The 18514-nt window shown below is 35.4% G+C and overlaps 1 protein-coding gene across 2 annotated transcripts in view; it reads left to right on the top strand.

Moving 5' to 3' along the window:
* Positions 1-13502: 13502 nt before the first annotated feature.
* Zip89B (Zinc/iron regulated transporter-related protein 89B) overlaps positions 13503-18514 on the top strand; it is a 64156-nt gene continuing 59144 nt past the window's right edge. Inside the window, exons 1-3 of one of the 2 annotated variants that reach the window (XM_017610392.1) lie at positions 13503-13681; positions 13761-13870; positions 13947-15471. In XM_017610392.1, the coding sequence (XP_017465881.1) occupies positions 14040-15471 (1432 nt within the window). In that variant the 5' untranslated portion in view covers positions 13503-13681; positions 13761-13870; positions 13947-14039. The remainder of the gene's footprint in view (positions 13682-13760; positions 13871-13946; positions 15472-18514) is intronic. The other variant, XM_017610393.1, reaches the window with a different exon arrangement.

Here is an 18514-nt window from a genome sequence, read left to right as displayed (position 1 = left end):
AAAAAATGGCCTCGAGCTCATTATAAAATTGTTGAATATAATTGTTAAAAGGCCAAAAAATAACAAAAAAACAGAAGACTGAAAATATTACAAAAATTACACTTCAAATTTATCGAAAAATGTACTTAAAACAACGGCAACGTACATTCGCTTTCAATTCGCAAGAATTTGAATTTGCTTATTCTACCTAATGTTGGTACCATTTTTCACATTTAATATTTTTTTTTTAGTTTTCAATTTTTTCTTTGGATATGAAGGATTGCTCATTCTTTGTCGCTTTATGGCCTTATTCAAAAAAAAAATAGCTTTAAAAAAGGTTTCTAAATTGAAAAATGTATGAAAAGTCACTTTGTAAAGCTCTTTAAACCTACTTTAAATTTTGTATTTCTAGTTCAGCCTTCGTCACTCGAAAATTTTACCTCAAGAGGTGTTTTATTTGATTGTATATTCATGAATTTATTTTATTTATTGGTTTTGGTCCATAATTGGGCTAGTATTTTTCTGTCTATTTTGAACTAGTATGAAACTGGTATATTTCTGACCGAAATTGCCAACTCGTAGGACATCCCCATGTTAAAAATACCAGTTGATTGCATGGAAAAAAGATAGTCGGCTGACTAGTTGGACATGCGGTAGTTTACAACTAGTACATTTGACTACAGGGAACTTAGTGACTATCTAAATACATAACGTTAATATAGAGGATTATCTTAATCATCAATATATTTCCATGCTTCGTTTTCAACACCATCAGCATCATGGTTTGTAGTAGCTCTTTAAAATTGAAATTAATTCATAAACTGTAATAACATGAATTCTGCGTGAATTTCATAAGATATCATGTTTGTATATGCAGAGTTGCGACACATTGCAACCTTATACATTGCATATTTTAAATATTCATTTTAGAAATGAACAATTTTTCGGAATTTTGCATTTTTAAAACACCAATGTTAACCAAAAACAAACGTAGCATCAACTTTGTTTCTGATGCGCTGATTGCTCTAGCGATGCGTTTCGATAACTTTTCGAATGCGTTTTGGAAAAGTGTACATTGTCAACATTCTGTAGTTCGACGTTATGGGACATTATACTTTGTACGTATGCAAAGCAATTGACGTTTTGGAAGTCAGCCATTCTCACTATTTTACCTGCAACGAACTCATTTATTTAACATGACGATGGCATGTGTTTTTTTTTTTTTTAATTTATTTAGTCTACAGAAAAATGTTTTCTTACAGACAATTGAGATAAAAAGATTTAGATATTTAAGTATGTATGATACATTACAGAGTGAAATAATTATAAATATTAACTTGTAAAGATAATAATGATATACAATAGCAATTTGGGTAGCTGGCGAGGCCTTGTCTCCAGTCTACTTTTGTGTGCGGCGGGCGGAAAGACCTAGTTTCCGCTCCGCGCTGTTTACTGGCCGTTGATCATGGTCGGAAAGGCCGAGCTTCCGATCCATGTTCCCGTAGTCATTACTTTGTAGGTGAGGCAGTACTAATGTACTTAAAGAACTTAACATCATCAGCGTACATTAAGCATTTCGAGTAATTCGACACCTTAGGCAGGTCATTTATAAATAAAATAAACAAGACGGGACCAAGATGGCTGCCCTGAGGTACGCCGGACGTGATATGTATTGGCCGGGAGGTACAATTTTTAAAAATTACTCTTTGTTTCCTATCCACTAAGTAAGAAGAAAGCCAGCTGAGAAGAATAGGAGGGAAACCAATTCGATCAAGTTTATATATAAGGGTTGAATGAGATACTTTATCAAATGCCTTGCTGAAATCAGTGTAAATCACGTCCGTTCGAAGATTGTTTTTAAACCCATTAGACACATAAGTAGTGAATTCAAGAAGATTGGATACAGTTGATTTACCTTTGCAAAAACCGTGTTGCGATAGATCAATAGCAGAAGTAATAGAGTGAGATAGTTCTTCCGTAACGATTGCCTCAAAAACTTTAGCAATAGCACAAAGCTTCCCAATTCCTCTATAGTTTACGATGTTAGTCCTACTTCCATTTTTATAAAGTGGCAAGATAAACGAATCCTTCCAGGAAGATGGGAAGACACCCTGTTTTAGGGAAGCATTAAAAATATTTGCCAGAGGCTTATACAAATACTCTGCACAACTTTTAAGAACACTTGTGGGTATACCGTCTGGGCCAGCTGTATATGAAATTTTCAAACAATTCAAATGAATGAGGACGTCCGCAGCAGATATCGATGGAATTCGGATACAATCAAACGATGGCAGAAAGAATGAGTAGCTAGATAGATTCGAATTTAGTTGGGAAGATGTAGAACAGGCAGAGTAGTTTGACTCGAAGAAACCAGCAAACATATCGGCAATAATATTTTCGTCACTGGAAACTAAGTCATTTAACTTCAATGTTGAGGGATAACCGTTAGTCTTACGCTTTGTGTTCACAAATGCGTAAAACGATTTGGGATTAGAAACTATATTGAGTAGAACCCTGTTAATATAAGTATTGTAACACTTTTTGTTCAATACATTGTATTTATGCCTAAGAATGGAGTACGCGGAGTAGTGAGAAGACAAGCCAGATTTTTTAAAAAGCTTAAATGCTTTGGATTTTTGATTTTTTAAGCGTTTCAATTCGCCAGTAAACCACTGAGCGTTAGACGTTACGTTAGCTTCCTTAACAAGAGGAATGATTTTACTGAAAATGTGGCGTAAGGAATTGCTAAAATGTAAGGCACTATCTTCAGCATTCCCATCATACTGGGGCCGAGTTATCTTTGATATCTCTAACCTAAGTTTACTATAATCTGCTGTTTTAAATGAGTAACGCTCCGCTCTTGATTTTTTACTGATAAAGCAACATGAGTTGCGTGAATTTATCAAGGACAATTCTAGTGGTGGGTGGTGAGAATCAACAGGGGTAATCAAAGCATAGCTAGGGGCTATTGTGACGTTGGAAACATCGTCCACAAAAACTAAATCCAGACATTTACCTAAGTTATTACTAACAGAGTTGATCTGGTAAAGACTAAGATCTGACAGATCGTTCAAAAATTGATTGAAGAGATCACGAGAGGAATTTGGTACTAGAATACCATCTATTAGATCCCAAGAAACACCCGCAAGATTGAAGTCACCCAGGACAATAACAGTATCGGAGGGCTTCACCATGGCATGTAGAGAGAGCAGTAAGGAGGAGTGTTTTAAATAAACAGAAAGGCTCGAGTTAGGTGGTATATAAGCAGCAACAAGATAAACGCTAATAGAATGATATCTTATTCGAACGCAGAGGAATTCAACTTCATCGGTGTCAGTGAACTCAATTTCTTCAGAAGAAAGGTCAGTCTGGACAGCGATTAAGACGCCTCCACCTTTTTTATTTAAACGGTCGTTTCGAAACACTTCATACTTAGGACACAAAATTTCCGAGTTGAACACATTCGGCTTGAGCCAGGTTTCAGTAAACACCAGTACTTTGAAGTCAAAATCATAGGACTGCAAGTGTAACCTTGATAGCTTTGTGTTCAAACCTCTCACATTTTGGTAGTAAATGCTAATGGTGAGGTTACTTATTAGTTTTTTGATGCCGAGGTGGAAAGCGGAAGTTGAGCCAAATTTTGCCCTTGCGGTCTAGATCTAAATTCAAATTCGCGAATGAAGGGCACCGCTTGGCCAAAAAATGGGCTCATTACTCTATCAAAGCAGTCTTCGGATATGTCTATTTTAAAAGAAGAAATGCTTCTTTCATACGAGAATTTGAACTTGCGTACATGCAACTCATTTGCTGTCAGCCTGGAAGTTAAATACCCCTTCCCATCATCGACAGTGGTATCTTTTGAAAACACAAAACAAAGACCGATTTTTTGTAAGGGACAACGATTAAATCCCTCGGGACGGGGTTAACGTAATTGGAAACGGTTTCAGATGTGGTAGGAGGTTGCGGAACAGCTGTCAACTTTTTGGAAGGAGCAACGATGGCTCTGGATGTGGTAGGGGGTTGAGATGTATTTGTGGAGTTTTTGGAAGGAGCAACGACTACTTCCTTCGGAACGGTGTTGACGCAATCGGAGATGGCTTCAGATGTGGTGGAGGGTTGAGATGAAGCTGTTTAACAGGAATTTAGTGAGACTCCAGTAGAAGAAGGACGTGGTTGGGGAGATTAAGTCCACTGAGGAATCGGTGTGTTAAAACTTATGAGTTCTTTGTTCATAGCCGGAGTCAAAAGTGGGTGGTTCTGCGGAAGATCAAGTTCCACAGTGATGGGATTCAACACAATATTTTCCACGCCTCTCCTACGTCTTTTAAGACCTTTTCCAGGAGAAGGAGAGGAGGAAGTATCTAATAATTTAAATTCTTTGAATTCATCCTCATACTTCTTGAACTTCTCGTTGAGCAGTTTTAGCTCTTTGCTTATCTCCGAAAATCCATTTCTAGCGGTTCTAAATAGTTTACAGAGATCCACAACAGTTTTTTTACACTTTGGACATGACCAGCGAAGTCCATTGTCTCCAATAATCATATCCAGAACTCTCCCATTAATACCAGCACACTTTAAATGAGACAGTTCATCGCAAAGCCAGCACGCCACAAAACGGTCCGAACCGGCTTTTACATTACATTTTTCGAACAGACAGGACATTTTTAGCGAATTTTATTAAAAAATAATAAAAATATCGAAATTAGGAATGTATTGTACGAAAACGTTTCAAGCTCACAGTAATTGGCAGTTTAATAGCTAGTGGNGACTGTCGATGATAAACAAAGGTGTGTGTAAAGCGCGAAAGAAAGCAAAATGAACAAACAAATGCGATATTCCTTGCACCTTCACGCAAAAGCAACAATAATGCACCAAAACAGGCAAATATGCACGAAGGCCGACAAAATAAAACTTTTCAATCAACGCACTTTATGACTAAATCAAGTCAATTTATTGGAATTTGGCTTCAGTAAACTTTTTCGGTGTGAATAACACAAATTAGAACTGCTTAGCACTTTGTAAAAGAGTTAAACTTTGGAAATTCTTCCAAGCGAAAGATTAAGTGACCGCACAGTACGAACGTTGCCACGTTGCTACTTTAAAATGAACTAGAGTGCCAGTTACTGTCGAAATTCGACAGTTTTTCTAGTTTTAGAAGCCTTGGAGAGGTTTACTAACTTAACACGTAGCAATTTTTTTTTATCTGAGAAGGTCTTTGGAGGACTTCGAATTGACCCGATACATTCAAGTTTATCGATAAATTTCAATGATTTGATACATATCGAAAGTTCGATGAATTTCAAGAACACTAAAATTCGATAACTCAACAAAATTCGTTAACTCGACCAATTTCGATAACTGTAAAATTCGATGGCTCGATAAATTTCGATAACTCAAAAATGTAAAAACTTTGGATGCCTTTATAAATTTTTACTTTTGACATCTCCACATTTTTCGAAAACTATCTAAACATTTTGATAACTCGTTACACTTTGTTAAGGCGATTAAATTCGATAAGCAGTGATATGTCGATAAGCTTATATAACCTTGAAATTTCGATAAATCGATATATTTTGAAAATTCCATAAACTTCGATTCGTTGAACTAACCAATTTCAGTAGGTCAATAATTATCGATAACTCTGTAAATTGAAAGAACTCCATGCATTACGACACCTCGATAAATTTCGTTAAGTCTATAAATAATGATAATTCAATAAATATCGATAACTTGATACATTTCTTTAACTTGACAAATTTCGTTAATCCCACACGTTTTTATAGCTCGATAGCTATCCGTAAATTTGGACAACTAAGTTTCTGTGTCTATAAATTTCGACAACTCAGTAAACATTGATCAGTTGGAATAATTCGATACGTTGCGATAATAAACTTCGATGATTCGATAAATTTCAGTAACCTTTATGGCTGATTTTATTTCGATTCCTATCGGAAAATTTCAACTCTGTTAACCTAATTCTTATGTATTTCTCATTGTCTCAATTTTCACCTTTATCTCAATTTTCGTCTTTATCTTCACTTTTGCCTTTTTTTGTCGTGACGTGGCGTGATCTTATGTGATGTGATAGGATGTCATGTCATGTGTTGTCATATCCCCTGATGTCATACCATATGATGCCATATCATGTGATGCCACGTCATGTAATGCCATGTCATGTCATACGATGTCAGATCATGTGATGTCAAGTCATGTGAAGTCATGCCATATAATGTGATGTAATATCATATAATGTCATGTCACGTGATATCGTGTGATGTGATATCATATTATGTGATGTAATATCATGTGATGTGTTGCCATGTAATGTGATCACATTCCATGTTCCGATTAGTATATCGATAACCCTGTTGATAACTGTGTCGATAAAAATACCGATAACAATATCCATAAAGATAGAAAAATACAACGATTGTAAAATCGATGAATTCATCGATAAATACAACAATCTTCAGTATCGATTATTGTACATATCGTTAACAATATAAATGACTAAATCGATAACAAAATCAATTATTTAATCGATTATTATGCCGATAACAATATCCATTATTGTATCGATAACAATATCGATTATTATATTGATTATTATATCGATTGAAATAGCGGTTATTTAATCAATAACAGTATCGATAACAATATCGATTATTTTATCGATAGCAATATCGATTATTATATCGATAAAAATATCGAGTTTTATATCGATAACAATATCGATCTTCATCCTCATCCTTTTCTTCATATTTATCTTTATTTTTGCATATTCCTCTTCACCTTTACCTTAAAGTGTTTAAATTTACTTTGAACTTCGTTTTTGCCTGTACCTCTAGGCATCTTTGTTTTTGTTTTTATTCTCAAACCGCTAAACCGCTGAGAACTATTTCCATGTGCATTATTCCCCTTGAATTTGACAATTTACTCCCAACCAACAACTGCCGCTAAAGAAGTTTCACTTCATAAATTCAAGAAATGTTCTTACCCTTTTAGTTACCCTAATTCTTATGTATCTGTCATTGTCTTCATTTTCGTCTTTATCTTCATTTTTGCCTTCTTTTTTTTTACATCATCGTTATCATTTATTTCTTCATCTTCATATTTATCTTTATTCCAAAGCTTAATTTCAAATGTGTAGTGAAACAACAGGCGAAACATGTCAAATTGAACATGTTGCAGCAATATGTATACACAATTCGAAAATGTTTAAACGACGGTTTTGGCCGTAATTTTCAACCAATTGCGAAACCATAAAAACTCTGCCAACGGTGTTCTTGGTTTTGAAATCGGTTCGGTAGAATCGCCAAACGAACGGAGACAAAATTTATGTTAGCGTGTTAATATATAGATACATANCTTCGAAGTCGGTATGTTTCTTTTGAAAAGTTTCAGCGGTTAAAGATCGCGTTGGTCTTTGAGAATTTTGTTTTTGGATATTACTTTTTCGTTTTTTTTTTTTTATATAACAAGTACAAAACCTGACGTTGACTTTTTGAAATTTTGTTGCTATTGGTCTCCCGCGTTTTATTTCATAAAAAATTCATGCTTACATAAAAGGGAAAAAGTGAGCTAATCCGTCAACAAAAGAAAATTCCCAAAAATTAACGGGATTTAAAGCCGCTTGAAACTCGCACTTCATTAGATTAAAATTGTATGGGCTATAATCTGCATACCCAAAAATGTTCTAAAGATTCAGAGTAAAAAGTTGAAATTTTGATGAAAATCTGTTGAATTTTCCTAAATTTTTTATAAAGTTTGAAGCAATGATTTATGTTGTTTTGAATAAAGCTTTTTTATAGAAAAATAACACAAAAAAATTAGCTCGAAAAACATTGCAAATATTCAAAAAAAATTAACACGTGGTCATCTGTTTGAGTTACAGTACATACATATGTAGAAATTTATAATATCAACATTTATTTCAATTTTAGTACATGTTTTAAGTAATTTAGAAATATTATCATTTACACGTCCTACCATATGGGATTACAGTATATTTTGCTTTGCTGCCTCTATGCTTAAGTGCACATTTAAGATACCTACCCCAAAATGCGCATCAAAAGCATTATTTTTAACATTTATAAGGAAACTGCTCCGATAGATGCATTCAACATACCTGCACATTGGCGATACCTGCCTTAAAAATTGTGCGACTACTATCAATTATCAAAGATAATATTACGTTTACCTGCACTGGCCCTACAATTTCCTAATTTTACAACCTTCTATTTATTTTGCTCATCTCGCAGAACAACGAAAATGGCTATCAATTTATGTAGTTATATAGATAATTAGATAACATTCGGTAAAAATTTCGCTTGCAGTAATTTCTAAATATTTTGGTTTCATAGGGATTCGGATACCTTCCTCATTGAAGTAGTAAAGAAAATTACCTGTATCGGTTACGTGCACAAGTTTTTCGTGCAAAGAAGGATGTGCAGCTAAGCAAAATATACTGTATCGTGTTAACGAAAACTCACCACCGCATGACGGTGGCGTTTTCGTTGCTTCTCTCTCTCTATAAACTGCAATTTCATGTGTTAATACGGACGTTAGGTACGGAAGGGCTCTAAACGTCAAATCGCATAAAATTATTAATTTAAGATTTGAGCGTAAGGAAACAAAATAACGTTAAACTAATGGTTCACTTGATATTTTTTCACTTATTAATCAAAGAAAAACAGCTAAATATGCAGATATCCATTAGCTAAAATTGGAATGTTTAAAATTTTTCCTCTTCTTCAGGCAATTTCACAGTTTTCACAAACTCGCCCGGAAAAGTAGTCCGGCCGACTTCGGGCTATTGAGAAGCAAATATTACTCGCCGAAAGTGGCTCTCAACAGCCCGAGAACGAACCAAAGAAACACAAATTTGACACTTTCGGGCATCTGTGGGCGAGCGAAACAATAGACTTCCTGTGCGTCCCGGTTTCAAGAATGCAAAAGTTGGCAATCCTGGTTTTACACCTATCACGGGCAATTTTTTTTATTATTCCTTTTCCTGCTTTTCAGATCTAAGAAAAATGGGTATCTATGGTCCGATTTGATTTATATTCAGAACTAAATTGAGATTAATTGAACAATTTTTTGTTTGATTGTTTAAGGGCCAGTTTTTCAATGCAAGTTTAAACTTTGTTCACGTAAACTGCGCTTATCTTGGACAGCTGGTTGATATTTTAATTGCTAAACTTAGTTTAAACCAGCCAGCTCGAGCGTTTAAACCTGAGGTTTCCAATTTTTTTTTTCTCGTAGACCCCTTTCGAAATTTTACTGGTTTGGGTGGACCCCCTGCTGCTACATTTCTAACATATTCCGAAAGCCCACAAGAAATGTTAAGTGTAAATTTGCATCGCAGGGGAATTCCAAGACTGAATTCGGAGTGTCAAAAATAAAAATAAAATATTATCTTTTGTTCTATTTATTAAAATAATGTGAACAGAGCTCGTAAAGCCATCAAAGTACTTTCTGAGGAGTTATATTTTTAAAGATCACTCCGAGCGCTAGCGTTATTTACATTCTCTTCACCATAAACTCCTCACATGTTCGGCTCACTCATGAATTTGAATTTGCCGTATTTGTAAAATAGTTTATTTCAGTTGATTGCATCATTTATATTTTTATCGCTGCGAGTTTTAAAGTGATGCCAAAAATATTTACCACTCACATCTTTAAAACACAAAACTTGAAACAACAAAACCGCAAATCTTTTTACGTCAAGCTTTAAATTTAGGAACTGACAATAGAGAAAAGACCTAATCTATAAAAAACGATGACAAATAAACAAGCAAGCAAGAAGCACAAGAAGGGTTCCACCGTCTCATCCTCTTCAAGGCAGGATGGGCAAATGAAGTTGTCATTTACGCCTGTCATAGTCAGATGTTTGTGCCACGTGAAGTAACCAGTCAGTAGTCCAATAAGTTGTCTGCAGTCCCGTCTGCTCAGTGAGAGCAGAAAACTAGATGGACCTGAAATTGAAGGCAACTTGAGTTTTGCCCACCTGCATCCCAACGATACCTCCCAGTCATTGCTGAGCGAAGTATTCATCCAGTTTTCGATGATGGCTTCATTGGCCGAAGTGGGAAATGCCATAACTGGTTGCGGATCGAGGAATGCCTGGTCTAAGCCAAATGTGGGTAAATGGTCAGGTGTCTCATTACCAGGTACTCCCGAGTGACCTGGCACCCAGAGTAAAGCAAGCTCGCTATGTTTACCAACAAAATTTAGTCGAGACTTTCATTGCCGAACTACTTAAATAGGGGGCTGACCAATGCCTTAAGTGCGGCTTGACTGTCACTGCAGACACGTAAACTCCTTTCCCTCCACCTATTTTCCAGTACATAGTCCCTGGCTTTGAGGATTGCAAATACCTCATCCCGGAAAACGAAGCATATTCCCCAAGAGAAAGGTGAAGCTTATCCCCATTAACTTCGCAAAAGACCCCAGCTCCTGACCTAGAGTCAGTTATGGAGCCATCAGTAAAGATCCGACAATCTGTACGTCCGGACTCAGTGCTGGAATTAAACCAGCATTCAACCTCAGGGAACTCAACATTATAGAATCTCTTCAGGAAAGGTAATGGTGACGTACTATCCTGAGGCATTGGAAAGACACAAGTGCTCAGATCTCTGCCGCCAGCAATTTTCGCCTCATTCCACTCAGTGTTATACCAACATCCGTTGTATGAAGACGATTGTACGGTAAGTACAGCAGTGCGTCAAGAGCACATTACACTACTAAAAAAAATTGAGTGAAATAAAGAGGCTATCCAGCAAACCTTTTGGTTCTTTACGATCGAAACTAGATAAATTTTCGTGGGCTCCCCCCCCATATTTTTTCACACCAAGGTAGAATCCCGTCAAGTCTCCCGTGGACCCCTGGGGGTCCGTGTACTGAAAAACTAACGCTATGTTAAACCTAAGATAATACTGTAACTAAAAAATTTCAAATAAAATAGTGTCAATAAAAATTCAAAACAAACTAAAATAAATAAAATAAGTCAAGGCTTTTGTTAAGGTTACTGAAAGCTAAGTGATAAGTAGAATTACGGAAATTAACATCAGTATTTAAGTACCTACAAACATATCGTCACCCTTATGCCAGACACAGGAATGTGCAAATTTACCAATTTTGAGTTATTGGGTTGACTTGATTAACCTTTAGATGTCCTATTTTATAACAAGATTCAGAATACCATGCGTGGACGCAAACCACAAATTTTGCCATATCAATTACAAAAATATGGGTTTTTGTATTTTATTCATAAAGAATAATAAGTTGTAATAACAATTTAAGTATTTACATATAAAAAGGTAATTAATTGAAATAGATGTACACTTGTGTTTCGCTGTATGACAGTCTTCGCTGGAATATAAAACGCAACTCCGCTCTGCTTACGCTCGAAATTTACTTTTCCCCTGATTGCCGATGTTGCCAACCAGGGTTGCCAGGAGTTGGGAAATGTGATTGGAGATTACATCATTCCCACATAAATGTAGAGTTACGCCTGGTAAAAAAAACTTTCAAACATTATTTCCCAAAATTAAAATTTTTACACATTCATGTTTCTGGCGACGATATAACGACCTCTTTGCGCGGAATTATCGTATGTGCCAGAAACCAAATTTTACAGGACAGCGTGTTTTCTACCTTTAAAATTTTTTGGAATTTCGTATACTTAATTTTTTACTGGATCATACGATAAGTTTGCACACAATGAAAAATTTGCGCTACAATATTTTAACAGATGATGCGTTGTAGGGATGCCAGTGGCAAAAATACATCGATTTTTTCCTCCCATCGATGCATCGAAACTTACATCGATATTTGTCGATGCATCGGAGGGCGTACATCGATACGCATATAGTTTTCCTGGAAATAAAACGAAAACAATTTCAAACAATTTAACAAATTTTTATTTTGGTGTACTTACAAATTATGGTGACCCAAACAACACAAACATGGATGCATTGATGCATCGACCATTTATACATCGAGCGGAAAATTTTCGATGCATCGAAACAAAACATCGATATTTTCGATGTTTTTTCGAGATCCCAAATGCGATGTGAGGTGTGGAAGAAAGTTGCATCAACAAGTCAATTTCGAAAAAATGGCACACACGATAATTTCGCGCAAAGGGGTCGATATCTCCAATGAAAATTAATAAATTTCCCATTAAACTTTTAGTATAAGTTTAGAAACTTTTGGAGTATTGCAACTCTTACATAAATCGTTCATTTAGAATTAAGAACTAGTTCACTTAGTTCGTAAAGTGAAATAGTACAATGAACGAAACAGTTAGTGAACGACACAACTCTATGAACGGTCCATATTATTAGTTGTACCCATAGGGTTGCCAGATTTTTCATGCGCGAAATCAGTACATTAGACTTTTTCATGCTAAAAAAATCAGTACTTTTCAGTACATTTTCATTCAAAGCAAAATTATTAATGTAAGTAACAGAAAATAATTTAAAACGCCTGAGTTCTTGTTTTTAACCAGATTTTGGTATATAAATAAAATATAGTTCATTAAAAATATAAGTGTTATTCATTTTAACATGAGTGTACACATCATTATACACAGGAGCCAATAAATTATTTTATATTTGTGACTTTGAATAGCAATAATGACCTCATTCCCATTTTCAGTGTTTAAATAGTCAACGAATTCTTTCATTTTAAAATTACTTTTAATTTGAAGTTCACTTTCAAAAATTTTAATTAGAAGCCGGTTTCTCTCTTTGCGACAGGAAGCAAACTTTATTTAAGAATCTTAAGAGATCCTCTCATACTGTGAAAAAGTACCACTTTTTAAGGAGGTCATCTATATTTCCGCATGGCTTAAATAATTATTTAACTACGCAAAAACTGTTAAAGACTAAGAATTCGCTAACAAGAGTATCTAGCTCTATGTCTTGTATGCAAAACTCTTTTACAAAGTCAGTAAATTGAGAAAAAGTAGTTGTAAGTTGTAGGCAAAAGCCATTCGAATATTGAAATTTATTGTTATTAAACTGAAATTTATTTTCAAGATAACCAACAACACTCGCCAAAAATTTAAGCCTTCTTTTTAAATAATTTAAGCTTAATTTAATATTATCGCAACTGGTACGTAACGACCCGGCGATATGCCCATAAAACGATTGATCTTTTTGTTGTATTAATTTCTTGGGCATATTAAATATTATCTAAAACATGTCAACTATAATTTAATTATTTTCTTCTTATTTTTTTACAGTTTTAAGAAAGTTCCAACGTTATGTAAAAACCTTAAGAAAATACTAAAGTATTTTGTTTGAATAGAAAATTCAGTACAAATTTTAAAAATCAGGACATTGGCGTACTGATTGAAGATATGAATAAAATCAGTACAGTACTGATAAAATCAGTACGTCTGGCAACCGTATGTACCCATTATATACGTTGAAAGATGATTATTGGTGACAACTTTTACCACTAATAAAAATGTTTACGATGCAACTTATTTTTTCTTCTATAATATTTTTCCCTAGACCACGCCCTCCGGAAACCCTCCCAAGATAATAATTTTCTGTATTCGCCCCTCAGTGTAAATAGTAGCAACCAATAATGCTCCGTGTTAACTATCGAAATCATCGAGTGCGAACACTGACGATAGTTTTACAGCCGTAGGTGTATGCAAATATTGAAAGTCATTTAATCCAACCAGGTATTTATAGTGTTAAAACAGCGTATACCCCCATTTAATACTGATGACGAACTAAGTTATAAATCTTTTTTAACCACAGCGAAGCAAACGCCTATTCGCCTGTACTTGAAATAAAACTGATTTTAAAAATACACTGCAGTATTTCTTATCTCCCTGCTAGTATATGATAAATATTTACATACGTCAAAAGTATGTTCTTATCTTCTTTTGTGCAATGAAATGTAACAATTTTAATTTTTTATGTTGTTTTTCAATGACATTCCAGTTGCGGGATTATCAACAATCACAGTTTTGAATACTACATTCTACTACATAATTCATCAAGCGAACGAGAGCAACAACTGTAGAATAGCTAAAAATGAACGAAACTCAGATAAACAACTTTCTGCGCTGCCTAATACAGATCGATGACCTTAACTATTTGGCATTACACGCACACTCCGCCGGTATAAGTGACCTGAATTCCACCACAGTAGCAACACATAGTAGTGATAGACAGCCAAAGCATGACGATCACAACGATGACACGTCGAGCAGTCACGACCTCCTCATCGCCAAGGTGACCGCCATGGTGGTGCTATTCTGCGCCAGCGCGCTATGCGGCAGCATTCCATTCCTGCTGAATCGATTTTTTCGATGGACAGAAAGACATGCAAATACACGTTCGGCAACGGTTGTGAAGTGCCTGCTATATTTTGGTGGTGGTGTGCTGCTGGCCACAACATTCTTACATCTGCTACCGGAAGTACAGGAGTCTATCGAGCAATTGCAGGAGTGCGATATACTACCCACACTGAGTTTTAGTATGGCAGAGTTACTCATGTGTAGTGGCTTCTTCCTGATGTATCTGATCGACGAGCTCCTATACTCGTACATACATCAACATGTGCGATTGATGGAGCATGATGCTGGCGCCGCTTTCGAACGCGGTCGTAGCATACGCAACAGTTATTTAATGAGGGGTAGCAATAAAGACCCCACTGCGCTTTCAGAGGAACCTAATAAGGGGTGCGATATTGCCAGTTTTGAAACCAAAAGCGAACCCAAAACTGAGGGGGCATTGGCGGTGGCGGGCGTATCCGAAACACCTGGAAGAACGGGTTCACTTTCACTGCAAAACTTGATTGCCAATGACGTAGAGAATCAAAAGTATAGGCAAAAGCAATACAAGGAGGATATGTCGGGCGATCACCAGTTGAAAGAGCAAACAGAGGGCAAGGAATCATACGAAGTTCCCCAGGTAATACCCCAACCACACCACCACCACCATCATCACCACCATCATGCTCATCAGCAGCAACACGGCCACTCACATTTCCCGCTCGAAGTGGGCACCGACGGCAGCGATGTGTTCGCGTCTTCTCTGCGCGGTCTATTTATTGTCCTTGCACTATCTTTGCACGAAATGTTCGAAGGCATGGCCATAGGTCTAGAAAGTGATGCCTCAGATGTGTGGTTCATGTTCGGTGCCGTGTCGGCGCACAAGTTGGTACTGGCTTTCTGTGTCGGCGTCGAATTAATTGTGGCGCGTACGCGTTTCTTACTTTGCACGGTATACATCCTCACATTCGCCGTGGTCAGTCCCATTGGCATCGGTATTGGCATACTGATCAGTCATAACGAAGGTATAACATCGCCCACCATGTCATCTGCCATACTGCAGGGACTTGCCTGTGGAACGTTGCTGTACGTGGTTTTCTTCGAAATTCTGCAAAAAAATCACGCCGGGCTCATTGCTTACCTTTCATTGCTGGTCGGATTTCTAGTCATGTTCGGACTCCAACAGCTTGGTAAGTAAAAAACACCAACAATTTTGAAGTCATGAAAATCTAAAAATTAAATTTTTACTAAAAAACAACAATAGCATTATTTAAAAATAATAATAATACATAGTTTTGCGCTTACACATATGTTAGTGTTTGGCCGAGCTTCTCCTCCGATTTGTGGCGTGCGCCTTGATGTTGTCACAAAAAGCGGAGGGACCTACAGTTTTACGCCGACTCCGAACGGCGATTGTATTTTTATGAGAAGCTGTTTTTCATATCAGAAATAGACTCGGAGGTTTGCCATTGCCTGCCGAGGGGCGACCGCTATTAGAAAAAACTTTTTTCTTTTTTCTTTATTTACATTGTGTTGAACCGGGCTTGTAGCCAGGCCCTGCGGTATGGTAAAGCGCACGCTAGCCACTACACAACAGCGGCCGCCTACTCCTAAATAAACTTAGTAAATCAGAAAGGCTTATGGAAATTCAGAAATAACCCTACTAAGAAAAATGAATAAAGTAATTTTCTCGGAAAATTTACGTGATGGTCATAAGTTTTGTAATAGCTTCGTATATAATATCTGCCTAGGGTAACCACCTTTGCAGATGCCCAGACCCCGAGATTGAAAAATATAATTATTACCTCAGTGAAATGGTTATATGTACAATGGTTCTTTTGGAATTTTTTCGTGAAGCTGTCCATACATACAGCCAGTGTTGCCAGGATAAATTGGCCAAAAAAGCGGATAAAAACGGCTAAAATGTTTCAACTAAAATTCACATGTTTTTTTTTTAAATAAATCTCAAGTCGAAAGACTAGTAAATTCATTAAATAAATCTCAAAAACAGAGACTGATAAATTCATTACAAATTATTTTTGTTTAACAAAGGAAACTCGTTATACGTAGCCAAGCATTACGCCAAGAAGACGTTTTCTTTTCTATCGAAAAAGTTTGCCTTCTTATATTGTAACATTTGCACTAGGTTACTTTTTTACTGCAAAATGGCTATATTAGTACAAAGTCTTGCACTATTGCTTAGTCGGAGGGCAATATTTTGAGAAATGAACACGTAAAGCTTAGGAATGGCGAATCGTTCCCGTTTTTAATGACTATGTGCACATGCCTGATACAATTATCCTCAGACATTGTCTTCCCAGAGAGGTTTGCTTTATTTCGTTATTTTGTAAAGGCTCTGTTATGCATACTTGGCATTGCGTGCACTGCTATACCATTTTTACGTAGAAATCAAAAACCAACAGACTTCTACGTATGTAGTGCTGTGCGTTGAGTAACCGCTTACACGCGAAGCTCATTTAACAGATTCCTTATGTGACAACACTCAAGCAATGCCAAGTATGTATAACAGAGCCTTAAGTGTTGTGAATTAAACTTCACACTTAAATTTAAGACATCCGTAACTAGGGTTGCCAGATTTTTTATGCGCGAAATCAGTACATTAGACTTTTTCATGCTAAAAAAATCAGTACTTTTCATTACATTTTCATTCAAAGCAAAATTATTAATGCAAGTAACAGAAAATAATTTAAAACGCCTGAGTTCTTGTTTTTAACCAGATTTTGGTATATAAATAAAATATAGTTCATTAAAAATATAAGTGTTATTCATTTTAACATGAGTGTACACATCATTATACACAGGAGCCAATAAGTTATTTTATATTTGTGACTTTGAATAGCAAATAAATTCCCATTTTCAGTGTTTAAAAAGTCAACGAATTCTACACCTTTCATTTTAAAATAACTTTTAATTTGAACTTCACTTTCAAAAATTTTAATTAGAAGCCGGTTTCTCTCTTTGCGCCAGGAAACAAACTTTATTCTTAAGATCCTCTCATACTGTGAAAAAGTACCACTTTTTAAGGAGCTCATCTATATTTCCTCATGGCTTAAATAATTTTTCAACTACGCAAAAACTGTTAAAGACTAAGAACAAGAGTATCTAGCTCTATGTCTTGTATGCAAAACTCTTTTACAAAGTCAGTTAATTGAGAAAAAGTAGTTGTAAGTTGTAGGCAAAAGCCATTCGAATATTGAAATTTATTGTTATTAAACTGAAAGTTATTTTCGAGATAACCAACAACACTTGCCAAAAATGTAAGCCTTCTTTTTAAATAATTTAAGTTCCATCATATTATCGCAACTGGTACGTAACGACCCGGCGATATGCCCATAAAACGATTGATCTTTTTGTTGTAGTTATTAATTTCTTGGGCATACCAAATATTATCTAAAACATGTCAACTATAATTAAGTTATTTTCTTCTTATTTTTTTACAGTACAGTTTAAGAAAGTTCCAATGTTATGTAAAAACCTTAAGAAAATACTAAAGTATTTTGTTTGAATTGAAAATTCAGTACAAATCAGTACAAATTAAAAAAATCAGGACATTGGCGTATTGATTGAAGAAATGAATAAAATCAGTACAAGAGTTAAAAAATCAGTACAGTACTGATAAAATCAGTACGTCTGGCAACCGTATTCGTAACAAAAATTTTATGAAGAAATCGTAACGGGGATTCTTTGGAAAAAATACAAGGACCTAAATATATAGTGGGACTCGACATTTTTGCAAGTTTTGGCTACATCTCTTTAGTTTATTTAATGCTTATATCTTATGAAAATATAGCTGATTACCTAACGAACGCCATATAAATCCAAACTTTGTCCAAAAATTATTAAAATTCTGCAAAATTTCACCAAAATTTCCAACTTTTTAATCAGCATCCTTACAAAAATAATGGTATGCAGTCTTATAATCAGGGACGGTTATAACTTTTATTATAAAAATTACTTTTTAATCGTTATTAATTGAGTTTTATTTTTTTTGCTCAAAACATAACGATTATCATTTGAGTTTTATTTTTAACTCAGAAAATAATCGTTATGTTTTGAGTTTCATTTTTTACTCGGAAAATAATCGTTACGTTTTAAATGAAGATGAAGATGAAGATGAAGATGAAGATAAAGATAAAGATAAAGATAAAGATAAAGATAAAGATAAAGATAAAGATAAAGATAAAGATAAAGATAAAGATAAAGATAAAGATA

This window comes from Rhagoletis zephyria, unplaced genomic scaffold, assembly GCF_001687245.7.
Source record: "Rhagoletis zephyria isolate East Lansing unplaced genomic scaffold, Rhagoletis_zephyria_1.1 Rzeph_scaffold_00308, whole genome shotgun sequence".
NCBI classification, from domain to species: Eukaryota; Metazoa; Arthropoda; class Insecta; order Diptera; family Tephritidae; genus Rhagoletis; species Rhagoletis zephyria.
Note: the sequence above shows the minus strand (reverse complement) of the source record. Positions and strands in the feature narration are given on the sequence as shown.